The sequence below is a fragment of the Oncorhynchus mykiss genome, chromosome 3 (assembly GCF_013265735.2).
Source record: "Oncorhynchus mykiss isolate Arlee chromosome 3, USDA_OmykA_1.1, whole genome shotgun sequence".
Classification (NCBI taxonomy): Eukaryota; Metazoa; Chordata; class Actinopteri; order Salmoniformes; family Salmonidae; genus Oncorhynchus; species Oncorhynchus mykiss.
Genome location: NC_048567.1, coordinates 62,841,196 through 62,868,131, shown reverse-complemented (window position 1 = coordinate 62,868,131; position 26,936 = coordinate 62,841,196). Strand labels below are relative to the sequence as shown.

General features: G+C 44.0%; 2 protein-coding genes and 1 long non-coding RNA gene across 5 annotated transcripts; 2 read left to right on the top strand and 1 right to left on the bottom strand.

Annotated features, from left to right (window-relative positions):
- Positions 1-7,633: 7,633 nt before the first annotated feature.
- Positions 7,634-9,919, bottom strand: LOC118964307. The gene is made up of 3 exons (XR_005051352.1): positions 9,834-9,919; positions 7,973-8,138; positions 7,634-7,811 (listed from the first exon to the last, which is right to left on the bottom strand). It is a non-coding gene; the product is annotated as an uncharacterized LOC118964307 (long non-coding RNA).
- LOC110520358 (ankyrin repeat domain-containing protein SOWAHC-like) lies at positions 9,137-12,253 on the top strand. The gene is made up of 3 exons (XM_021597620.2): positions 9,137-10,137; positions 10,274-10,660; positions 10,778-12,253. Exons 1-3 carry the CDS (start codon positions 9,340-9,342, stop codon positions 11,255-11,257), a joined length of 1,665 nt encoding a protein of 554 aa, XP_021453295.2. The 5' UTR covers positions 9,137-9,339; the 3' UTR covers positions 11,258-12,253.
- A 1,964-nt stretch (positions 12,254-14,217) lies between these two features.
- LOC110520356 (A-kinase anchor protein 17A) lies at positions 14,218-26,672 on the top strand. Of its 3 annotated transcripts, none has more exons than XM_036974883.1 (9): positions 14,218-14,239; positions 14,900-15,008; positions 15,139-15,248; positions 17,231-17,360; positions 17,528-17,731; positions 17,859-18,083; positions 22,253-22,398; positions 24,337-24,577; positions 24,682-26,672. In XM_036974883.1, the coding sequence occupies exons 2-9, from the start codon at positions 14,919-14,921 to the stop codon at positions 25,690-25,692; spliced, it is 2,157 nt and encodes a 718-aa protein (XP_036830778.1). In that variant the 5' UTR covers positions 14,218-14,239; positions 14,900-14,918; the 3' UTR covers positions 25,693-26,672. The 3 variants fall into 3 exon arrangements, with proteins under 3 accessions (XP_036830778.1, XP_021453292.2, XP_036830779.1); XM_021597617.2 differs by lacking the exon at positions 14,218-14,239 and adding an exon at positions 14,250-14,391; XM_036974884.1 differs by lacking the exon at positions 14,218-14,239 and adding an exon at positions 14,507-14,794.
- Positions 26,673-26,936: the final 264 nt, after the last annotated feature.

Genomic DNA, 26,936 nt, shown 5'->3' with positions numbered 1-26,936 from the left:
AAAATTGATTTCCATTCAAAATCCTACTTTCCCTAAACCTATTTTCCCTAACCCTAACACTAAACCTAACCCTTACCCTAACCTTAACCCCTAACCCTAACCCTGATTGTAACCCTAACCCTAAACCTAACATCTACGCCTAAAATAGCCTTTGTCCTCGTAAGGAACTGGGAAATGTCCCCATGGGGGATAATTTTCCTTTTTTTACTATCCTTGTGAGGATTTCCAGTACCCACAAGGATAGTAATACCCACACACACACACAACACAACACACACCGCCACCCCAGCTCCAACCAGCCTCAAAGGAGCAGGGGTCTTTATCCACGCAGGCACTCCCAGGACAGCTATAGGAGGGGTCCTTCATCAACCTCATCAATGACTTATGATGTTGACATCATCAGGCGGTGCATAGTATTTTTCTACTGCTTCAGTGTGTATATGCTCTAAACATGAGTGTCCATATGAATGTGTGGTATGGCTAGAGACAGGCCGGACTGGTTACAGAAGCACCTAAAGACCCTGGCTTACCTTATACTTGTTCCTTCTGGTCGGTGTGAGTGTGTCTGTGTGTGTATGTGTGTTTATGTGTGTGTATGTGTGTGCGTGTGAGTGCATGCGCGTGTGACCAGCAGTGGTTAATACCAGCCATGTGGCAGCTCAACAACGGGACAGAAAGCACACCAATGGTCTCAAATGGTCTTAAACATACCTCACGTCTGGCAAGCTACATCAAACCTCCTATTTCACTGGCGAAGCACACAACAGTACTCCTCTTTCATTGGCTAAGCACACAATGGTGGTCCTTTTTTATTGGCTAAGCACACAGCAGTATTCCTCTCTCATTGGTTAAGCACACAACAGTGGTCCACTCCTATCTATGCACACAACTACTGTTTCATTGACTCAGCACAAAACAGCTGTTCAACAACAGAAGTAGGATCAACTGGTTTAGAAGAGTAAAGCAGATAAGTCTACAGGTCAGGAAGACATAGTGAAACAGAAGCACACAGAGTTAGGAAGGCCAGAACAAGTTGGCTACAGCACAGATGAGACTAGATCTACAATAGACAGACAGCACACTCCGTCTCAGCACAAAGCACACCCTTGTGTGAGACCATCTGGTTCTGATTCGAGTAGCAGCAGCCGGGGAGTCTGGGTAATCCCTGAGTTGGGTGACAGACAGATGACTTTAAACACCGAAAGATTCGGATGAGATTAGAGTCTTTCCATCAAGCCCTGATACACACACACATACACACCAACACACACACTGTGACGTGAAAGGACTGGATGGGTCCCAGTCCCTCCCCTCCTCCTCCTCCTCCTCCTCCTCAGAGAGAGAATAGAGTGAAACCCGGTCCAGAAGCAACCCTTAGCCCCAGATGAACCAGCTGTAACACTGTTTCTACTGAACCCAAAATGCCAGCCTGTTTGTCTGTTTCTACTATTTTTCTGTGGAGCTAAATCACCTCCTTGTTGGAGATGCAGCACTTCCACATGATTCAGTCACCACACAGCACCCATCTTGCTATTCCTGCTCCCCAGTGTTCCCATGAGTCAGTGTGTTCAGGTCAACTGTCTTTCTGGTTTGTCTGACAAAACATTACAGATTGTCTGGTGTGAGTGCTGTACCACTGACAAGACTTTACAGATTGTCTGGTGTGAGTGCTGTACCACTGACAAGACTTTACAGATTGTCTGGTGTGAGTGCTGTACCACTGACAAGACTTTACAGATTGTCTGGTGTGAGTGCTGTACCACTCACAAGACTTTACAGATTGTCTGGTGTGAGTGCTGTACCACTGACAAGTCTTTACAGATTGTCTGGTGTGAGTGCTGTACCACTGACAAGACTTTACAGATTGTCTGGTGTGAGTGCTGTACCACTGACAAGACTTTACAGATTGTCTGGTGTGAGTGCTGTACCACTGACAAGACTTTACAGATTGTCTGGTGTGAGTGCTGTACCACTCACAAGACTTTACAGATTGTCTGGTGTGAGTGCTGTACCACTGACAAGACTTTACAGATTGTCTGGTGTGAGTGCTGTACCACTGACAAGACTTTACAGATTGTCTGGTGTGTGTGCTGTACCACTGACAAGACTTTACAGATTGTCTGGTGTGAGTGCTGTACCACTGACAAGACTTTACAGATTGTCTGGTGTGAGTGCTGTACCACTGACAAGACTTTTACAGATTGTCTGGTGTGAGTGCTGTACCACTGACAATACTTTACAGATTGTCTGGTGTGAGTGCTGTACCACTGACAAGACTTTACAGATTGTCTGGTGTGAGTGCTGTACCACTGACAAGACTTTACAGATTGTCTGGTGTGAGTGCTGTACCACTGACAAGACTTTACAGATTGTCTGGTGTGAGTACTGTACCACTGACAAGACTTTACAGATTGTCTGGTGTGAGTGCTGTACCACTGACAAGACTTTACAGATTGTCTGGTGTGAGTGCTGTACCACTGACAAGACTTTACAGATTGTCTGGTGTGAGTGCTGTACCACTCACAAGACTTTACAGATTGTCTGGTGTGAGTGCTGTACCACTGACAAGACTTTACAGATTGTCTGGTGTGAGTGCTGTACCACTGACAAGACTTTACAGATTGTCTGGTGTGAGTGCTGTACCACTCACAAGACTTTACAGATTGTCTGGTGTGAGTGCTGTACCACTGACAAGACTTTACAGATTGTCTGGTGTGAGTGCTGTACCACTGACAAGACTTTACAGATTGTCTGGTGTGAGTGCTGTACCACTGACAAGACTTTACAGATTGTCTGGTGTGAGTGCTGTACCACTGACAAGACTTTACAGATTGTCTGGTGTGAGTGCTGTACCACTGACAAGACTTTACAGATTGTCTGGTGTGAGTGCTGTACCACTGACAAGACTTTACAGATTGTCTGGTGTGAGTGCTGTACCACTGACAATACTTTACAGATTGTCTGGTGTGAGTGCTGTACCACTGACAATACTTTACAGATTGTCTGGTGTGAGTGCTGTACCACTGACAAGACTTTACAGATTGTCTGGTGTGAGTGCTGTACCACTCACAAGACTTTACAGATTGTCTGGTGTGAGTGCTGTACCACTGACAAGACTTTACAGATTGTCTGGTGTGAGTGCTGTACCACTGACAAGACTTTACAGATTGTCTGGTGTGAGTGCTGTACCACTCACAAGACTTTACAGATTGTCTGGTGTGAGTGCTGTACCACTGACAAGACTTTACAGATTGTCTGGTGTGAGTGCTGTACCACTGACAAGACTTTACAGATTGTCTGGTGTGAGTGCTGTACCACTGACAATACTTTACAGATTGTCTGGTGTGAGTGCTGTACCACTGACAATACTTTACAGATTGTCTGGTGTGAGTGCTGTACCACTGACAAGACTTTTACAGATTGTCTGGTGTGAGTGCTGTACCACTGACAAGACTTTACAGATTGTCTGGTGTGAGTGCTGTACCACTGACAAGACTTTACAGATTGTCTGGTGTGAGTGCTGTACCACTGACAATACTTTACAGATTGTCTGGTGTGAGTGCTGTACCACTGACAAGACTTTTACAGATTGTCTGGTGTGAGTGCTGTACCACTGACAAGACTTTACAGATTGTCTGGTGTGAGTGCTGTACCACTGACAAGACTTTACAGATTGTCTGGTGTGAGTGCTGTACCACTGACAAGACTTTACAGATTGTCTGGTGTGAGTGCTGTACCACTGACAAGACTTTACAGATTGTCTGGTGTGAGTACTGTACCACTGACAAGACTTTACAGATTGTCTGGTGTGGGTGCTGTACCACTGACAAGACTTTACAGATTGTCTGGTGTGAGTGCTGTACCACTGACAAGACTTTACAGATTGTCTGGTGTGAGTACTGTACCACTGACAATACTTTACAGATTGTCTGGTGTGAGTACTGTACCACTGACAAGACTTTACAGATTGTCTGGTGTGAGTGCTGTACCACTGACAAGACTTTACAGATTGTCTGGTGTGAGTGCTGTACCACTGACAAGACTTTACAGATTGTCTGGTGTGAGTGCTGTACCACTGACAAGACTTTACAGATTGTCTGGTGTGAGTACTGTACCACTGACTTCTCATGCTGAATCTAATGCTGTCTAACTATGAGAGAAGTGTTACAAGAGAAGTGTTACATTACTGCAACAGAAAATAAAGAATATATATATATATATATATTTATACAGTACCAGTCAAAAGTTTGGACACACCTACTCATTCCAAGGTTTTTCTTTATTTGTACTATTTTATACATTGTAGAATAATAGTGAAGACATCAAAACTATGAAATCACACATATGGAATCATGTAGTAACCAAAAAGGTGTTAAACAAATCAAAATATATGTTATATTTTACATTCTTCAGAGTAGCCACCCTTTGCCTTGATGACAGCTTTGCACACTCTTGGCATTCTCTCAACCAGCTTCAACTGGAATGCTTTTCCAACAGTCTTGAAGGAGTTCCCACTTGTTGCTGAGCACTTGTTGGTTTGTTTTCCTTCACTTTGAGGTCCATCTCGCTCAAACCGTCTCAATTGGGTTGAGGTCGGGTGATTGTGGAGGCAAGGTCATCTGATGCAGCACTCCATCACTCTCCTTCTTGGTCAAATAGCCCTTACACAGCCTAGAGGTGTGTTTTGGGTAATTTTCCTGTTGAAAAACAAACGATAGTCCCACTAAGCACAAAACAGATGGGGCGGCGTATCGCTTCAGAATGCTGTGGTAGCCATGCTGGTTGAGTGTGCCTTCAATTCTAAATAAATCACCAACAGTGTCACCAGCAGAGCACCCCCATCACACCACCTCCATGCTTCATGGTGGGAACCACACATGTGGAGATCAGCAGTCTCCACTGAACAGTTGATGTTGAGATGTGTCTGTTACTTGAATTCTGTGAAGCATTTATTTGGGCTGCAATTTCTGAGGCTAGTAACTCTAATGAACTTATCCTTTGCAGCAGAGGTAACTTTGGGTCTTCCTTTCCTGTGGCGGTCCTCATGAGAGACAGTTTCATCATAGCTCTTGACGGTTTCTGAAACTACACTTGAAGAAACTTTCAACGTTCTTGAAATGTTTCCAAATGAACTGACCTTCATGTCTTAAAAGTATTGATTGCCTATTGTTTATCTTTGCTTATCTGAGCTGTTCTTGCCATAATATAGACTTGGTATTTTACCAAATTGGGCTATTTCCTGTATACCACCCCCTATCTTGTCACAACACAATGCATTAAGAAGGAAAACATTTCCACAAATTAACTTTTAACAAGGCACACCTGTTAATTGAAATGCATTCCAGGTGACATGATTCTGGTTGAGAGAATGCTATGAGTGTGCAAAGCTGTCATCAAGGCAAAGGGTGGCTACTCTGAAGAATGTAAAATATAACATATATTTTGATTTGTTTAACACTTTTATGGTTTCTACATGATTCCATATGTGTTATTTCATAGTTTTGATGTCTTCACTATTATTATACAATGTAGAAAATGGTAAAAAATAAAGGAAAACCCTTGAATGAGTAGCGGTGTCCAAACTTTTGACTGATACTGTATATTGTCCAGATTATTTATATTTCGTGGGTGCCAGAGTTGCCCTCCGCTGGTGACCAGCGTTCTACCATGTGATCATGTGATCATTAAACATTGTCTCGTAATGATGACCTCGTGGTTTGGTTGGTTTTTCATGTCAAGTGCATTTTTGCAATAAATGCCTTTGTTTTAATACAACCTGTCTCGCATCGTGCCTGTTGACAAACATGCTATCTCACTACTGCCTCCCCTCCCTCCTCTCCATCACTTCCTTCCTCCCTCTCTCTGTCCCGGTGGAGGTGGGTGACAGCAAGGCTGTCAGGAATAATCACCTCACACCTATTTGCATTTAGAGTGAAGCTAAGGCCTGGCTGACACACATGCTATATAGGTGGAGAGGTGTGTGAGTGTGTGTCATCACAGGGTAGAGAGGTGTGTGTGTGTGACACTGTGTGTGTGTGTGTGTGTGTGTGTGTGTGTGTGTGTGTGTGTGTGTGTGTGTGTGTGTGTGTGTGTGTGTGTGTGTGTGTGTGTGTGTGTGTGTGTGTGTGTGTGTCATCACAGGGTAGAGAGGTGTGTGTGTGTTGGACACTGTGTGTGTCATCACAGGGTAGAGAGGTGTGTGTGTGTCTGACACTGTGTGTGTGTGTCATCACAGGGTAGAGAGGTGTGCGTGTGTTTGACACTGTGTGTGTGTGTCATCATAGGGTAGGTGTGTGTGTGTGTGTGTGTGTGTGTGTGTGTGTGTGTGTGTGTGTGTGTGTGTGTGTGTGTGTGTGTGTGTGTGTGTGTGTGTGTGTGTGTGTGTGTGTGTCATCACAGGGTAGAGAGGTGTGTGTGTGTGTGTGTGTGTGTGTGTGCGTGTGCGTGCATGTGTGTGTGTGTGTGTGTGTCATCACAGGGTAGAGAGGTGTGTGTGTGACACTGTGTGTATGTGTCATCACAGGGTAGAGAGGTGTGTGTGTGACACTGTGTGTGTGTCATCACAGGGTTTAGAGGTGTGTGTGTGTTTAGGAAACTGGGCTGTAAGGACACTGATCACCATTCTAGTCAACCCTTCTCTGATGCCAACAGCACTTCTGCATGCCAGGTTCTGTGTTGGTGTGTTTCTATTCAGGATACAGGTCACCCCAACCCAGATATCCCATCCTCCTCAACAAGGTCAACCCAGCCCACTACCCACTCCAACCCACTACCCATGCACATGCTTCATCCACTGTTTCCACGCACACACACACAAACACCCCTGGTCCGGCACAAGATAGGTTTGATCTTGTTCAGTCCCTCACCAAGCCTAAAACCTCTATATACAAACAAACACGCACAGCTCAGCTGCTGCAGATACTGTATTTATGTAGATTCCACGCATCAACTGGCCACATTCCAGATCTGTGTGTGTGGCAGTCAGCCAGGCAGCACAGCAGGGTGTCAGGAGAAGGTGAGAAGGGCATAGAGCTTCATGAAGAGAACACTGAAGATCATAGATCATCTCAGTAGGGCAGTAAACACCCTTTAAATAGTCTACAGACCACTAGAAACATAGCTGAAAAGAATAAAGCATACATTCTTGAGAGATTGATGAAAATATCTAGATTTCTTTGTTGATATTCTGAGTGTTCTATTGGTCGTTATTTAATACATAAATTATATAATGAGGATGAGAAATACTTTTGAACGAGAAATGTATCATAGTGCATGGCAGTTTCTCTCTATAGTTTAAAGCAGTTGTTTCGCGCCCTCTAGTGTCTCAGTACTACACTGCAACCACAAATATTTCCATGAGGACAATGGCCAGGGCCACGTTCATTTGCCAAACGTTGCAGATGGAAATGCCAACAGAAATGCCAAATTAATAGAGAAGAAATGATTCCTTGTCGGAGAAGCATGTTTGTTCTAGCTACATTACATAGTTATATCTGAACATTCCAAAACATTGTATCCTGCTGAATGCGCACCAGGACACAGCAGAGGAAATGTAGAAAAAATATCGAATTATTATGATTATTATTATTATTGATCAGCATAACAATAACACAATATTTTAGTTGTCCGTGTTTATTATAATTTTAATGGCAAAGCAATATTTTAAAATCCAAATATGAGGTCATCTCCCAGCACAGCCCCAAGTCCAATGGTTACATCACCTTGCATGTTGATGTTAATGTGTTGAACGTCCTCTGTATGCTATCCATAGCCAGAATCCTTTTGCAGTGCATGGTGATCGAACAGGTTTCCTGTTATATTCATCAGAGGTGTAGGGAGGATGAAGTTTGTGAGTACAGACAATTATAATTATACAGATGATTAACAAAACCTACACATGACAGTATTCATACCTTGGTTTTTGTGGTCAAAAAAAGTATTCACTTTTGACAACGGTTTTCATACACATTACCTTGTCCATAATGTAGAGAGTCCTTTGGGATCTTCATTGAAGAGTCCTACAAGGTTTTCGAGAAACCATTACAATTAACTGTAGATGATACACGTGATCTGCATAACATTATGCAGCAAACCAACACCAATTGCACATACGTTTGTGTGCCTCCTCGTCAGTATACCTGTAGACATAGACACACACAAAATAAGGGAGCAGTTTAGTCATCTGCACCCAATGCAGCAATAGTGTTTATCATATTCTAACTTATACCAGGCATTGTTGAATACTCCTTTCAGATAGCCTTGAAGGGCATTCTAAAGCGTGCATTATTTCCCTTTATAAACTGGGTGGTTTGAGCCCTGAATTCTGATTGGCTGAAAGCCATGGTATATCAGACCACCAAGGGTATGACAAAACATTTCGTTTTACTGCTCTAATTACGTTGGTAACCAGTTTATAATAGCAATAAGGCTCCTCGGGGGTTTGTGATATATGTTTATATACGTAATATGACATTTGTAATGTCTTTATTGTTTTGAAACTTCTGTATGTGTAATGTTTACTGTTAATTTTGATTGTTTATTTCACTTTAGTATATTATCTACCCCACTTGCATTGGCAATGTTAACACATGTTTCCCATGCCAATAAAGCCCCTTGAATTTAATTGAATATATGGCCAATATCTCACGGCTAAGGGCTGTTCTTGGGCACGGCGCAAGCAATAATTCGATTTTCATAATAGCAAGCATGCTAGGACTGTTCTTGGAAGAACCTTTTGGGGGCATTTTTCGGTGTCAAGAACCCCAAGGTTCTTCAAGGAACTTTGAGGATCTTAGAAGAACCCTTGTTGAACCCCTATTTTTTTTAAACTCTGCAATTCACATAAATAAAACGCAATTTTAGGCTTCATTTCGGGAATTTTTCACTTTCTTTGTGAACAGCAGCGGTTTGTATGATTGTAGATAACGTTGCACTTACATAAATGATTGGTAACCCCTTCTTTAAACACAATGGTATCATCCAAATGAAAACCTTCCACAGCTACCATGGTGGCTCTATCAGGGATGGAACCCCTGTTAATTTCAAACAGAACTTTGGATCCAAAATGGCCAAACAAGTATGCCAGTTTCACTGATCTCTAATTACGTTGCTATGGGAGGGGATGATGTTTTGATGCTACTGCGACCCCTGTCTGTCACACACGGTTTGTCTCTTGGAGGAGAGAATCGGAGAGTAGGGATTAGGATGATGGTGATAATGAATATGCTGTTATCGGCGTACTTCAACCTGTTAGTGATGCACGGATGAAACGATGCAACGTGGGAAAGAAACATTTTAAATTGTTATTATTGTGTTGGCTATTTCCACAATTTATTCCAAATGGCGACCGAATGCACAGAACAAGCCGTACTGGAGTTCCTAACGGAGAGAGGAGGGTTGGTCAGACATATGGACCTGATTGATCATTTTGAATCCGTGTGGAAAAGTGATGCGTCAAAGAAAACACTGTTCAATGAAAGGTTGAACCGTCACGTTGACAGCGTTGCTTTCATAAAACTGGAGGATGGAATGAAATTCGTGTGTTTGAAGGAAAACAGCACAAGGTCCGTGAAGCACACAGACCCTGGCAACGATGGAGAGAGTAACGGCAACGGGGTGTGTGGTAGGGACCGCCCACTATCTGAATCTGGAGAACGGGATGGGAGCAGCAATGTCAGCCGAGATGGAAACGGACATTCTAGTGATAAATGTGATTCACCTGAAAAAGACTCAAATGCACCCGATGCCCTATCTTGGCTTGATAATGACATGAAATCAAACGGTAATCTTCATCATCCATGCTGCCTAGAGGAAGGTAAAGTTAGTGATGTTACCTCAGTTGGAGTCACAGAGGTGAAGCTTAGAGAAGTTAGTGATGATACCTTCTCAGGTGGAGAGGTGAAGCTAAGAGACAGGAGGAGGAGAGAGTCAGCTCCAGCACTGGGGACAGACTCAAGTGTTTTGGCTGGACAGGTGCAGGTGAGGGGAAGTAGGAGGACCTCCCGGGGCTCCCAGAAGGCTCTGCTGACCAGCGCTCTGTCAGAGGACGGTGGGTGGGAGGGACTGGATGGAGACTGGAACACCCCCAAGAGCAGCCGCAGGAACTTCATAGAGCTGATGATGAGCAGTTCCCCACAGGTAGACTACTCACACTTTTATTTTATTCTATTGTATGTACAGATTTTCAACACTGGTTCTGGCCTAAGGTTGTTTAGGCTGCCATTTCTGAGATGTAGCCTACTAATTGTTCCTTTCTGTCTTTGCCTGTCTCCAGGTACGTCGGTCTCTGATCAACCGCGGCTCTCGTCTCAGAGACTCTGTCAGGAGCGACGGTGACTCCACCTCTCTCCTGTCGTCTGCAGACGGGGACTGTGTCTCAGTGGCCTTGGACCCCCTGGAGCACGAGTGGATGCTGTGTGCCTCGGACGGCCAGTGGGACAGTCTGTATCCGCTGCTAATCCTGGACCCCAGCCTGCTGACCAAGAGGGACTTTGTGACGGGCTTCTCCTGCCTCCACTGGGCTGCCAAGCAGGGCAACGAGGAGCTGTTGACACAGCTACTGGAGCATGCCAAGCAGAACAATGTCCCTGTGGATGTTAATGTACGCTCTAGTGCTGGGTACACTCCCCTTCACCTGGCTGCTATGCATGGACACACACAGGTAGGTGCTCTCCTCCTGCCCTGCCCTCCACCCTGCCCTGCCCTGTCCACTGATATTGTTTTCTGTGGCGTACTTGTTAGGTGGTTTAAATCAAGTTTTCTGTGCTGTGATTGTCAGGTGGTGCATGTGCTGGTAGACCAGTGGTCTGTAGACCCAGAGGCCAGAGACTACAGTGGGAGGAGAGCTGGCCAGTACCTTCCCCCTGGAGCCCCCTCTACTGCAGCCCTGGAGCCAGGGGGTGGGACCAGCCCTGTAGGAGGAGGAGAATCAGACACGGAGAACGCAGACAGTGGGGCACAAGGGCGGTGGAGATTACCCAGAGTTCTCCAGTCCAACCTGAACCCACTGAGGCTGCTGAACGGATCAGGGGAGGGGGGGGAGGTGAGGGGAGGGGGGGCAGGAAGGAGCAAGGCTGTTCAGAGGAAGTCATCTCTGAGTCGGATCAACGCACGGCTCCACCGGGGACGCCATAAGACCCAGATCATCCACAGCACCTCCTTCAGAGGGACGGGGGAGGGAGTGGAGGAGGGAGAAAGGGGGGAGACCAGCCCAACCAGCCCCCTCAAAGGCAGACCAATTTCCAATCTGTTTGGATAAGTCACTGCAGTGTTAGAATCGCACATGCAGTAACAGATCAAAGGCGGCCCTAATAACCAGCCTACTGATTATGATACCATTATGACATGGGATCTAGTACTAAGGGCCCAGTTTCCACCCAACACATATTACATTTAGTCCTGGACTAAAAAACATGAGCATGCTTTTCCATCCAGGTGTAGGCTTAACCTGGGTCTGAGAACTGTAGGCCTACTTTCAACTTTAGATTTGGCACCGTTTACTAGTCACTGGGAAATTAATCCCAGAACTAAAATATTGCGTAATTTGGTCAGATGCTCCTACCGTTTATGTTTCTGTAATCTGTCCACGAGAGATTACTGAGAAATAGATCTGGGATCATTTTGCTGTACGAAAAATGTTCACTCAATAGATCTGAATCCTGTGGGGATTTAAGGTGCTGCTTACAGTAATTACCTCTACATAATTCTTTAATATATTTAACATAATTATTTAACTTCTACAATTATTATAAAGACAAGTCAAAATAATCAATGAACACCTTCAACACGAATCTCGATGTAACTGCACATGTCACTTTGGAGGTTTAACCAGAATGAAATAGGTGAGTCTATAACCTATGGATTGTGTAGATGTTTTACCAGCAGTAAAGTTAGAAAAACTCTGCACATTTTAAGTTACATTCGCTAGACTGTGAATGGTCTATTCCTGAAATGGTCAGGAATAGAAAAAGAAAGGGTCAGAACTCCTAGTTGAGATGGAGGAAAAAGGAGTCCCCATGTAAAAAAGAAAGGGTCAGAACTCCTAGTTGAGATGGGGGAAAAAGGAGTCCCCATGTAAAAAAGAAAGGGTCAGAACTCCTAGTTGAGATGGGGGAAAAAGGAGTCCCCATGTAAAAAAGAAAGGGTCAGAACTCCTAGTTGAGATGGGGGAAAAAGGAGTCCCCATGTAAAAAAGAAAGGGTCAGAACTCCTAGTTGAGATGGGGGAAAAAGGAGTCCCCATGTAAAAAAGAAAGGGTCAGAACTCCTAGTTGAGATGGGGGAAAAAGGAGTCCCCATGTAAAAAAGAAAGAAAAAGTAATCACTTGGTTTTCTTTACAGCAGATCAAATCCATATAGGCAGAACTGTAGCCAATTGAGTAGGACATACTGTGCATCTATGGCCCATTCCACAGACCCTGCTCTACAAACAGTCATTCATTCAATCACGTTTTTTACTTGTTCATGAATTTACCATAGAATAAATACATGTTTTCATTCTGTGGAACAAATGTCCCTGAATATTTTTACCTATATTTTCTCACAATAAATGACTGTTAATATTTCAAATGTTTTTGGACATACCCTCAAATTCTCCAGCATGATCATCGTAGTGTTGAGCTGAAGTTCCTCACTCATATTTTGCAGTTTAGATGTCGTCATTGTCCTTGTATACTATAGATAAATACTGCATATTGTACAGACCAGTCTGACTGCTGGGCACCTGATGTCACTTTTCCTAATGTTGGATGAATGCAAAGATGCTGTGCACTGCCTGTCTGTCTGTGTCTGTCTATGTGTTTTCTTGGTCTGTCTGTCTGTCTGTCTGTCTGTCTGTCTGTCTGTCTGTCTGATATTGTCTGATTTCACTCCAGTTTTGAGCCATTGTATATGTTTTATACACTTGAATGTTTCTCCTCTCTTCCCAGATTCCTTTCATAGTGCCCCTTCTTTTCACTTTGAATCTTATTGGGGAAATAAAGCAATAACTGTTTTCATACATCTGACGCCTGTGTGTTTTTGCAGTCAAAGCAGAAGTATACAATTACTTTACACAGAGGTATTGCTATAGATATTGAATGTCTATACGAGACTAATGCTGAAACGTAATGATAGGTCTGCTGTGGTGTGGTTGAATTATTGATGCTCTTTGATTGGCTATAAACAGTTGAGGTTAATCTAGTATTCATTACTCTGCAGGTGTTCAGGCTGTTTGATGGAGCTGCTATGCACCTGTTACTGTTCACAGTCAACTCCCAGTCAGCACCTGTTGTGTTCATGATGTGTCTCTGCTCTCCTCTTTCCTCTCCTCCCTCATCTCTCGTATCCTCCCTCATTTCTCCTCTCATCCCTAATCAGTGCTTGACTTGAAATAGGTTACGGTACTCATTTTGTGTGTTGGTACTGTTTATATTTAGGTGTAAGAGCTCCACAATACTTTTGAGCTAATATTCTATAAGAGGAACAGGAGCTCAATCAGTAGAACATTTGAGGTGCCCAAGTCAAGTGCTGTCCCTAATCTGTACTGAAGGGAGTTTAGTACTGAGTTGCCCCTGCAAAGAAGTGACCAATTTATCTTATTGTAAAAAAAAATGACTGAAGTTCAGTTTATCTGTGATGATGACAGAGCAGGGTGCACAGCAGAACAGAACCGGGTGAGTGCTGCCAGGGCTTCATGGCTGCTTGCCTGACCTACATACACACTGAGGGGAATAATGCCTATTATGTAAATTCCTCCACATCTTTTCAGGGAAACTGTGCCAACTTTACTGCCCGGGGCTCTAGCTCTCTATAGCACCGCTGAATCAATGAGAGGGATGAGAGAGGGAGGAAAGAGAGAGCGGGTTGCTGCTCACTGTACTTCACTCTATTGGGGTGCTCATTCTACTTCCCCTACTCTCATGCCTACTCCAGCCGTAGGTTTCCATTTGCAGAAATCTTAGAAAGACGAAAGGAAAAGTGTATTTGCCAATATTATGTTTTGTCAAAATGTAATCATGACGTTTGCTGCTCTCTAGTAGATACTTTTGATACCATTTTTTGTTGTTGACAATTTGCAATTTATCCGTGCACGATTTTGTATTTAAAAAAAGATTAAGAAATGTCATATGTTACATATTCAATCAAAATATTTCTTCATTTCGTTAGTAAATCATTACGGTATGCACAAATGCGCTTCAGGAATCGTCGCAAGGTGGCGATAAATGTTTAATCCTACAGTAAAAGGCTTTCGTATGTCTATGGTAGGTTCAAAGTTCATCCAACTCTAAAGTTTCCGCCAGTAGCTTCATTTGTTGTGGAGATAACTGCAGTTAACTGACGTATTGTGAACATATTCTCGTTTTAACACATACAAATAACATAAAGTACATATATTTAGCTGCTGGTGAAACAGGTTGGTGTATATACGTCACTAACTGTAAATTATTAGTGTTTGTTTTGAGGGTAAAAGTGCTGCGGCCGCATTGGTTACCGTTAGCCAGCTAACGTTACTGTAACTGCTGTGCTAGCTATCTGAAACCACTCAGTCGTAACGATAGCAGCTAGTTGGCTAGCTATCTTTGGTTTTTAGTTTCAGTGCTAACTAGCTACATATCGGATACTTATCTAGTTTACTACCAAATGTGTCACAGTGATGTCTGCTTTCCAGTAACTCGATAAAAGACGCCAAGATCATGGCTAATGTTTGAAATGATATACTATTAGCTAACGTTACAGTAGCTAGCAAAATAAATACATTAATTGGCAGTTTCTGTATGAATTATAGTTAGTTGGCTGGCCAGTGATATCCAGTGATGGTAGGCAATTAGTGTTTGAAAGACACAGCACATCTACACATTTTCCACACGGATCCCATTGACTATCTCCTCTCTCTCACCCCCCTCTTTCTCTTCACCCCCCAGCTTTCTGTAGTCAGGTGTCATGATGACCACCATCGTCCATGACACCACTGAGGCGGTGTGTCTGTGTCAGGAGTACAACCTGTTCTTGAAACCCATCGCCAAGATGACGGTGAATGATACACATCTATACTGTCACATACACTTGGACCTAAAGTAGTTAAATGAGCATCTCCAACTTAATGTATTTGACTTCCAGGTGAGCATGTATTGTGATATGTATTGAATGATTTCTCTTTCAGGTGAGTGTGGCACTGCCCCAGCTGAAGCTGCCTGGGAAGAGCATCTCTAACTGGGAAGTGATGGAGAGGTTGAAGGCCATGGTAGCTCCTGAACAGTTCTCTGCCCTCAGGTAGGCATGGGTAGGCAATTCCACAGTAACAGTCATGCTGACAATATGCTTTTTCACTTTAAAATGTATGTCAAACATAAACCAATGATTGCAAAACAAACCATACAACTATATGCACAAGGATGACTTTTAACAATTTCCAATAAAATTTTTACAATAACACATTTACTTGAAGAACAGTTCAGATGCAAAGTTTGGTAACAGAATGACTGTTTGAGCCATCATTCTGTTACCAAACAGTTCTTCAAATAAAATTTTACTATTTTCTACACAGTAGAAGATATCAAAACTATGAAATAACATATGGAATCATGTAGTAACCAAAACAGTGTTAAAGAAATCAAATATATTTTATATTTGAGATTCTTCAAAGTAGCTACCCTTTGCCTTTGACAGTTTTGCACACTCTTGGCATTCTCTCAACGAGCTTCACCTGGAATGTTTTCCAATAGTCTTGAAAGAGTTCCCACAAATGTTGAGCACTTATTGGCTGCTTTTCCTTCGCTCCACGGTCCAACTCATCCCAAACCATCTCAATTGGGTTGAGGTCGGGTGATTGTGGAGGCCAGGTCATCTGATGCAGCACTCCATCACTCTCCTTCTTTGTCAAATAGCAATTACACAGCCTGGAGGTGTGTTGGGCCATTGTCCTGTTGAAAAAAATATTATAGTCCCACTAAGCCCAAACCAGATCGGATGGCGTATCGCTGCAGAATGTTGTGTTAGCCATGCTGGTTAAGTGTGCATTGAATTCTAAATAAATCACAGACAGTCACCAGCAAAGCACCATCACACCTCATCTTCCATGCTTCACAGTGGGAAACACACATGCGGAGATCATCTGTTCACCAACTCTGCGTCTCACAAAGACATGGCGGGTTGGAATCAAAAATCGCAAAGTTGGACTCCTCAGACTAAAGGACAGATTTCCACCTGTCCATTGCTCGTGTTTCTTGGCCCAAGCAAGTCTCTTCTTATTGGTGTCCTTTAGTAGTGGTTTCTTTGCAGCAATTTAACCATGAAGGCCTGATTCACGCATTCTCTGAATAGTTGATGTTGAGATGTGTCTGTTACTTGAACTCTGAGAAGCATTTATTTGGGCTGCAATTTCTGAGACTGGTAACTCTAATGAACTTTTCTTCAGCAGAGGTAACTCTTGGTCTTCCCTTCCTGTGGCGGTCCTCATGAGAGACAGTTTCATCATAGCGCTTGATGGTTTTTGCGATTGCACTTGAAAAAACGTTCAAAATACTTGACATTTTCCGTATTGACTGACCTTAATTTCTTAAAGTAATGATGTACTGTTCTTCTTGCCGTAATATGGAATTGGTCTCTTACGAAATAGGGCTGTCTTCTGTATGCCACCTCTACCTTGTCACAACACAGCTGATTGGCTCAAACTCATTAAGATTGAAAGAAATTCCACAAATTAATTTTTAACAAGACCCACCTGTTAATTGATTTGCATTCCAGGTGACTACCTCATGAAGCTGGTTGAGAGAATGCCAAGAGTGTGCAAAGCTGTCATCAAGGCAAATGGTGGCTACGTTGAGGAATCTCAAATATAAAATCTGTTTTGATTTGTTTAACACTTTTTGTTGGTTACTACATTAATTCATATGTGTTATTTCATAGGTTTGATATCTTCACTATTATTCTACAATGTAGAAATAAAGAAAAACCCTTGAATGAGAAGGTTGACTGGTACTGTACACTTTAAAGTGAAACATTTGAGTCTCAGCATCACCCTGTCACCATGCAATTGCCCCTATCTATAGGAAAATATTAATATTGTTAGTCATAGGCCACATGTTTTCTATGTGTGGTGTTATAGCTTTAACCAAGCTAATAACTCTACAATAACCAACATTAAACTGTGACAATACTGATAATATGGCAAATGGGTTGCCTGGTATCAATATTTTCTGGTACTGATATGTATTGTATGGAGAGGTAAACATCCCACCTCTGTCTCTCCGCAGGATCTCTAAGAGCACCATGGACTTCATCCGTTTTGAGGGCGAAGTGGAGAATAGAGGGGTGGTGAAGATCCTGCTGGCCAAACTGGATGGGAAGAGCATCAAACTCAGCGGCTTCACTGACATACTCAAGGTAGCGGAGATAATGTTCTGTAGGCTTGAAAATGTACGGGGGAAATGTAAAGTGTAACAGTCTGTATTTTTGGTCATGGACAGCCTTCCCCAGGTTCTTGCAAAACAGAACTCTCTTTCTCCCAATTGACTGATAATAAATGAATAATTTCTCTGTGGGATGTCTAGGTGCGTGCGGTAGAGAATAAGATGGACTTCCCGACACGTTATGATTGGGACTCGTTCTTCCGTGACGCCAAGGACATGAACGATACTGTTCCAGGAGAGAGGCCAGACACCATCCACCTGGAGGGCCTGCCCTGTCGCTGGTTTATCCTGCCTGACGGACCCCCCGACCGGCCCTCCGAGACCGCCCTGCAGGCGGTCTTCCAGGTACGGAGGGACGCAACATATACCTAGCAATCACTCAATCCATCATCGATCGATCAATCAATCACCCTAACACACACATCCCCACCAACCCTAACGTACACAAACCCTAACCCCCATCTCCTCCCAGGGTTTTGGTCCGGTGCGTCAGGTGGACATCCCCATGCTGGACCCGTACAGAGAGGACACTCTTGATAAGAACTTCAACACCTTCACCTTCGGCGGCCATCTTAACTTTGAGGCGTACGTCCAGTATCAGGATTATGATGGCTTCGCCAAGGCCATGGACACACTGAGAGGCATGAAGCTCATGTACAAAGGAGAGGATGGCAAGGCTGTGGCCTGCAACATCAAGGTACTGAACTACACACACTATCCATGCTACAAATATTTTCATGCATGTTAACATCAGAAGCCTCCTCCCTAAGTTTGTTTTATTAATTGCTTTAGCACACTCTGCCAACCCTGATGTCCTAGCCATGTCTGAATCCTGGCTTAGGAAGGCCACCAAAAATTCTGAAATTTCCATCCCCAACTACAACATTTTCTGACAAGATAGCACTGCCAAAGGGGGTGGAGTTAACCTGCAGAGATCTGTCATACTATCCAGGTCTGTGCCCAAACAATTCGAGCTTCTACTTTAAGAAATCCACCTTTCCAGAAATAAGTCTCTCACTGTTGCCGCTTGTTATAGACCCTCCTCAGCCCCCAGCTGTGCACTGGACACCATATGTGAGTTGATTGCCCCCCATCTATCGTTAGAGTTCATACTGTTAGGTGACCTTAACTGGGATATGCTTAACACCCCGGCCGTCCTACAATCTAAGCTAGATGCCCTCAATCTCACACAAATTATCAAGGAACCTACCAGGTACAACCCTAAATCCGTAACGCAGGCACCCTCATCCTGACCAACTTGCCCTCTAACTACACCTCTGCTGTCTTCAACCAGGATATCAGCAATCACTGCCTCATTGCCTGCATCTGTAATCGGTCTGCGGTCAAACGACCACCCCTCATCACTGTCAAACGCTCCCTAAAACACTTCAGCGAGCAGGCCTTTCTAATCAACCCGGCCCGGGTATCATGGATGGATATTGACCTCATCCCGTCAGTAAAGGATGCCTGATTGCTGTTTAAAAGTGCTTTCCTCACCATCTTAAATAAGCATGCCCCGTTCAGAAAATGTAGAACTAAGAACAGATATAGCCATTGGTTCACGCCATCCTGTTTCGTACTGCATTAGCATCGAATAGTAATAGTGGTATAGTAGTGGTATGCAACTTTTCAGGAAAGTCAGGAACCAATATACACAATCAGTTAGGAAACCTAAGGCTAGTTTTTTCAAACAGAAATGTGCATCCTGTAGCACTAATTCCAGAACGCTCTGGGGCACTAAAGTTCATGGAGAATAAGAGCACCTCCTCACAGCTGCCCCTACTGCACTGAGGCTAGGAAACACCGTCACCACTGATAAATCTACGATAATCAATCATTTCAATAAGTATTTTTCTACGGCTGGCCATGCTTTCCACCTGACTACCCCTACCCTGGCCAACAGCTCTGCACCCCCCGCAAAAACTTGCCCAAGTCCCTCCCGCTTCTCTGTCATTCAAATCCAGACAGCTGATGTTCTGAAAAATCTGGATCCCTGCAAATCAGCTGGGCTAGACAATCTGGACCCTCTCTTTCTAAAATGATCTTCCGAAATTATCTGCAACCCCTATTACAACGCTGTTGAAACCTCTTTCATATCGTCTGAGATCCCCAAAGATTGGAAAGCTGCTGCGGTCATCCCCCTCTTCAACGGGGAAGACACTCTAGACCCAAGCTGTTAATGACCTATATCTATCCTGCCCTGCCTTTCTAAAATCTTCGAAAGCCAAGTTAACAAACAGATCACCGACCATTTCGAATCCCTCCGTACCTTCTCCACTTTGCAATCTGGTTTCCAAGCTGGTCATGGGTGCACCTCAGCCACGCTCAAGGTCCTAAATGATATCATAACCGCCATCGATAAAAGACAGTACTGTGCAGCTGTCTTCATCGACCTGGCCAAGGCTTTCGACTCTGTCAATCACTGCATTCTCATCGGCAGACTCGATAGCCTTGGTTTCTCAAATGACTGCCTCGCCTGGTTTACCAACTACTTCTCAGACAGAGTTTAGTGTGTCAAATCGGAGGGAATGTTGTCAGGACCTCTGGCAGTCTCTATGGGGGTGCCACAGGGTTCAATTCTTGGGCCGACTCTTTTCTCTGTATATATCATTGATGTCGCTCTGGCTGCTGATGACTCTCTGATCCACCTCTATGCAGACGACACCATTCTGTATACATCTGGCCTTTCTTTGGACACTATGTTAACTAACCTCCAAACGAGCTACAATGCCATTCAACACTCCTTCCGTGGCCTCCAACTGATTTTAAATGCTAGTAAAACTAAATGCATGCTCTTCAACCGATTGCTGCCCACACCCGCCCGCACGACTTGCATCACTACTCTGGACGGTTCTGACTTAGAATATGTGGACAACTACAAATACCTAGGTGTTTGGTCAGACTCTCCTTCCAGACCCACATTAAGCATCTCCAATCCAAAATTAAATCTAGAATCGGCATCCTATTTTGCAACAAAGCCTCCTTCACTCATGCTGCCAAACATACCCTCGTAAAACTGAACTATCCTACCGATCCTTGACTTCGCGATGTCATTTACAAAATAGCCTCCAACACTCTACTCAGCAAATTGGATGTAGTCTATCACAGTGCCATCCGTTTTGTCACAAAAGCCCCATATACTACCCACCACTGCGACCTGTATACTCTCATTGGCTGGCCCTCGCTACATATTTGTCGCCAAACTCACTGGCTCCAGGTCATCTATAAGTCTTTGCTAGGTAAAGCCCCGCCTTATCTCAGCTCACTGGTCACCATAGCAGCACCCACCCATAGCACGTGCTCCAGCAGGTATATTTCACTGATCATTCCCAAAGCCAACACCTCCTTTGGCTGCTTCTCCTTCCAGTTCTCTGCTGCCAATGACTGCAACGAATTGCAAAAATCACTGAAGCTGGAAACTTTTATCTCCCTCTCTAACTTTAAGCATCAGCTGTCAGAGCAGCTTACCAATCACTGTACCTGCACACAGCCCATCTGTAAATAGCACACCCAACTACCTCATCCCCATATTGTTACTTGTAAAAAAAAAATGTTTTGCTCTTTTGCACCCCAGTATCTCCACTTGCACATCATCATCTGCACATCTATCACTCTGTTAAAGCTAAATTGTAATTATTTATTGCCTTACCTTCCTAATCTTACTACATTTTCACACACTGTACATATATTTCTCTATTGTGTTATTGACTGTACGTTTGTTTTCCCATGTGTTACTTTGTGTTTGTTTTTTTGTCGCACTATCTTGGCCAGGTCGCAGTTGTAAATGAGAACTTGTTCTCAACTGGCTTACCTGGTTAAATAAAGGTGAAATAAAAATAAATAAACAGGCACAAACATACAGTGTCCAAAACATTAAGAACACCTTCCTAATATTGAATTGCACCCCCCCCTTTCCCTCAGAACAGACTCAATTCTTCAGGGCATGGACTACAAGGTGTCGAAAGCGTTCCACAGGGATGCTGGCCCATGTTGACTCCAATGCTTCTCACAGTTGGCAAGTTGGGTGGTGGACCATTCTTGATACACACGAGAAACTGTTGAGCGTGAAAAACCCAGCAGATTTGTCGTTTTTGACACAAACTGGTGTGCCTGGCACCTACTACCTTACCTTGTTCAAAGGCACTTAAATGTTTTGTCTTGCGTATTCACCCTCTGAATGGCACACATCCACAATCTATGTCTCAATTGTCTCAAGGCTTAAAAATAGTTATTTAACCAGTCTCCTCCCCTTCATGTACACTGATTGAAGTGGATTTAACAGGTGACATCAATAAGGGATCATAGCTTTCACCTGGTCAGTGTGTCATGTAAAGAGCAGGTGTTCTTAATGTTGTATACACTCAGTGTATATAACCACACTAAGAGGGATGAAATATCAATAGAAGAGAGAGGCGGTAAGGCTGGGTTAGATCTGGGTTAGGGTTGAGGGGATTGTCCTGTTGTGTGTTAGTTAATGAGAAGGGAGGGTTAGAGTCCGTACAGAAAGGCTTGTGTAGGGCAACAGGTTTAAGGCCTTTTAGTGAAATGAAAGTCAGGGCCGTATTATAATTCTAATTCCAAAACTAAGCCGTACTGCCTTAATGAAGAGGATGGAGAGAAAGAGGGCGGGGCAGAGGGAGAAATGAGGAGAGAGATCTGAGTGTCTAATCCACAGGGGTCAAAGCCTCTCAACCCAAATTAAGAGAATGAGGGGAGGAGATGAGGAGGAGATGTGGGGGAGGGGGTGTTAGGAGAGTAGCATGTCTGTCTGTCTTTTTGTCAGGTGACCTGAGTGTCACTAGTGCACCCTGCAGTCCTACCCCAACTCTAATTAGGACTCACTGTATTTTTCTATTTGTCTGTCAGGTGACCTTTGACACCAGTAAGCACCTGAGTGATGTGGCTCTGAAGAGACGCCAGCAGGAACGACTGAGAATACAGGAGCTGGAGAGACAGAGGGAGGAGCAGAAACGCAGAGAGAAGGAGGAGGAGGAACGCAAGGAGGAGGAGAGGTATAGTGAGGAAAATAATTAATGTGCTTGGTCTGAAAACACTGACCCCTGTCTATCTAATCCTTTCTTCTTTACTGGCCCTACCGTTTTCCTAGTCCTTGCTTCTTACGTGTCTCTACCGTGATCTTAGTCATGGTGATGGCTCTTAGGCCGGGATTCAATCCGAATCGCGCAATAGCACAGGTCAATATACAGCCAACAAAGCGTCTTTCAAAGGCATTAGCCCGACGTTTGCAGGGACTACTTTAATGGTAAACACAGCTCAACCATAAATTACCTTTAAAAGTAAATGACCTAGTCTTCAAGTGTGTAGAGAGGTGCTTCCACCATATTGTGGTCACCCATCCAGTCCAGATCTGCGAACAGAAGGTGGTAGGAACCAGTGGCGGTCGGTGTCGTTTAAGATGAGGGAGGACGTTTTTTTTTTTATTACAGCGTATTGGATGACTGTCATTCATATTCCATTCACCCAGTTCAATGTAACATTGATAGGTTTAGGCTACTACATGATACTCTACATGATACTCATGAGGTTGCTACAACCCAGCCTGTGAATGAAAGTTTACAATGTAGGTGCACAGGTCGAGAGAAATTTAACTAATCATGGTAAGACATTGATACATTCAATACTCCCTTGAAAATATTGCCTGCATCTTGCTGCTCTAGGGTGTAATCATTGGTCTAACAGTTGCAAATTAGTTTCTTTTGGACCAATTCGGGTATGTTTATCCTCATTTCGTTCCATTTGCTTCAGTTTAAGAAAAGTCTTTCAACAGAATCGGCAGAGTGAATACACTCCAATCACACGCAAACACAGTTCACTTTCATAGCAGCCACACACAAACAGCATGATCTTTTCAATCATTGGATAATTTGCATCTACACGCTCTCCTCACCTTTTTCTTTCGCTTGTGGACTTCTGTACACAACATATCAGCTGTCTGTGATCAGGCGAGAAAACCTTTTCAAGCCAAACCTTCATATTATAACCGTTAACCACTACACACAGCCTACATTATTCTCACCATATTAGTTAACGTGAAGTTAACATAGCTACTAGAACTAACCTGTTAGTAAACCCGTTACAATCATGCAGTACAGTGTACAGTTAGCAAGCAGTTTAGCAGTTACACCGGCAGGGCCCGGTGGCAATAAATTATTAAAACCAAAAGCTTACCTTGACATGGAAGAGTTACCGTGTTGGATAGCCAGAGCCAGCTAGCTAACATAGCATCCCTCTCTGTTTGAGCTGGGTGTTTGAATAGGCTAAATTAGCTAGCGGCATTTGCTAGCTAAGTGAAATAGGGGGGGAAATGAAATAAAGCTAGCTATCTCTCTCTCTTTTGCTTCTTCAATATTTTTTTTTTTAACTGTTCAACTACTGTCTTTCAGTAAACTATTCACCACATTGTTTGCACTGAAGTGCTAGCTAGCTGTAGCTTATGCTTTCAGTACTAGATTCATTCTTTGATCCTTTGATTGGGTGGACAATATGCTGCAAGAGCTCTGATATGTTGGATGACATCCTCCGGAAGTTGTCATAATTACTGTGTAAGTCTATGGAAGGGGGTGAGATCCACGAGCCTCCTAAGTTCTTTTATTGAAGTCATTGTACAGAAACTAGCTGTACTCCAGCTACACCATGGTGCTACCCTACATAGTTGAGGCTACTGTAGACCTTCATTTCAAAACATTGTGTTTTAATCAATTATTTGGTGCCGTGAATATATTTAGTATAGGTTTATCCAAAAAGGATAACTTTTTAAGTGTTTCACTATTTTTATTTTTATGAAATTCACTGAGGAGAATTGGTCCTGCCCTTCCTCCTCTGAGGAGCCTCCACTGGTAGGAACTAGGATACTGGGGCCTGTATTGGTTGACAGTAGCAGAACTATGTATTAGACTAGATGATGTACCATGCTTCTGCTGTGGTTGTAGGAAACACAAAGAGGTGGAGGAGGAGGAAAAGGTGCAGAGGAAAGTGGAGAGGATACGGAAACGAGAGCAGAAGCTGAGAGAGAGGGAAGAGAAGAGGAACATAAAGAAGGTGAAGAGGAGGCAGGAGGTGGAGCAGAAGAAGTTGCAGTTGAAGATCGCGACGGAGGAGAGAAGGCTGTTGTTGGCTCAGCGGAACCTGGAGTCTATACGCCTTATGGCTGAACTACTGGGCAGGGCCAAGGTACACACACAACTACAGACACTTGATATATGGCGCCATTGAACATTCAATACGGAAACATGCTGATAGGAACCACTTAATCATTTCTCTCTCCCTTCCCTCAGGCTCTGAAACAGCAGCAGCAGGAGAAAGAGAGAGCGGAAAGAGAGGAGCAAGATAAGGAGGAGTTAGCCAGGCAAAAGGAGGAGTTAGCCAGGCAGAAGGAGGAGTTAGCGCGGCAGAAGCAGCTCGAGGCCTGCAGGCGGGAGCAGGAGGCGGAGCTGAGACGTGTGGAGTTAGAGAAGGGGCGTGCCTTGGATCTGCAACGCAGAGAGAGAGAGCTGAGGGAGAGACTGGTTAGTAACCTGCTGAAGAAGGCTGGAGGAAAGGGAGAGAACCAGACCTCTATCACCCAGCCCTCTGCCCTGACCATGCCCAGGGGAGAGAGCTCCGACCTGGGGAAGACGGCCAGGGCCCTGGGGGTGAACGGGGTTAGACCAAGGGGAGAGGAGAGCCCCAGAGCTACCGTACGATCACACGTCACTGAGAAACAGATAGGAGAGAGGGAGAAGAGGCGAGGAGAATGGGAGGAGAGGCGAGGGGGCAGAGAGGACAGGGAAGGAGGCATGGAGGAGAGAAGAGGTTATGGATTGAGAAGTAGAGAGGTGAGGGAGAGGAGTCGGTCCCACAGCCGGGGCAGGAGGTGGTACAGCCGGACACGCAGCGGTAGCAGGAAAAGAAGAAGCTCTAGTAGAAAGAGTAGTGATAGTCAGAGGAGAAGGAGAAGTGATAGCAGACGGAGGAGAAGTGGTAGTTCTAAGAAGAAGAGAAGCTATAGCAGGGGGAGGAGTGGTAGTTGTATCCACAGGAGACACAGTCACCATGGACGGGGCTGCAGCAGCAGGAGCACGAGCCGTGATTGGAGCAGAAGCTCTAGTGGGAGGAGCCACAGCAGATTGAGGAGGACACATAGACATAGAGACAGCAGGCACAGATCTAGTAGCAGCAGCTCTAGGAGTAGAGAGAGGAGCAGCGAGAAAGACAGGAGCAGGGAGAAGGAGAGGAGTGGAGACAGGAGCAGCGATAGAGACAGGGACTCCAGGAAGCATAGTAGTAGTTATTCCAGACGACACTAAACGGTCAACACAGCCAGAGGAGACAGAAGAGGACCCTATGCCTGGGCCTAGTTTAAGTAATACACGGTCAGGGTGGTTCTGTATGCTGCTACACACTGTCTCTGGACCATATCAGCTTCTTACAGTCTCCACACACACACACACCTCTTTCTCTCCCTCCCTCCACCAATGCTCTTCGTTCATCTGTAGGTTACAGAATGCTACACTGCTATTATGTTCTGTTTGACACATGTAGTGTAGATGCCATATGTACTGTAGTTTGATCACTTGGTTAGTATGTGTCTCCTTTGAGGAAAGATAGAAAAAATACTTAAACTTTTTAGGGTCACAGTGAATGGCCTGTTTTGTGTTTCAGAATAACAATATTACTGGGTTTCTGGGAACTGTAGTTCAGTATTAGAGCAGGGATCTTTAGTCCTATGGCCAGACACCACACAGTCTCAGTAGATAGACAGCTGAAGTCTAAGTCAAGTGTTTTCCCCTAGGATAAAGAGAACGAAGCCAAAGACAATCAGACAAAAAAATGTCCAACAGCTTAACCAGACACACGTTTCCGAATTCCACGTCTAACCACCAGACTAGACAGTAGTTTCAGTTCTAACTTGATGTCACTAGAACATAAAGTGGTTCTGTGAGATTTAATGATGTCTGCAGTGTTCTGGTGAGAGAGAATTGTAGGTGACTTTGTTTTGACGCACCAACCCCAGACTGAAGCCTAGTGTCACCATGTTAACTTTTTGAATGGTGTTCCTGCTAGTTCAAGCCAGGAGCCTGCCTGTCTGTGTACATTTAATTTGCCTTATTGATGAGTGTGTGAACAGAGCAGAGTGAGTGGGTAACGTTGTATATAGGTTGTATAAAGGTTCAGGGGGTCGTCAATCTGCTGTATATGCTCATGTTTCTCTGTTCTGATGGGTGGCTGCATGTCCTCAACACACTGTGTCATTTTATTTGTTGAAATAAAGAAACGACAGAAAATATGTGATTTATTTTGGATGAATATTCTGAATGGATGGATGAATATTCTGAATGGATGGATGAATATTCTGAATGGATGGATACCTTAATGCCTACTATATCTTTCCTTCTAAACATTTCATTATTCTAGCTAATCTGTGGTTCTATTACAAACTGAAGTTTTTAGTGTGTGGTTATAGTAGTGGGTGTTAAAACAGGCCCCAGTGTAATGACAGTATGAAACAGAATGAAGTGTGTGTGTGTAGTGTTTATCAAGGACCCAGTGT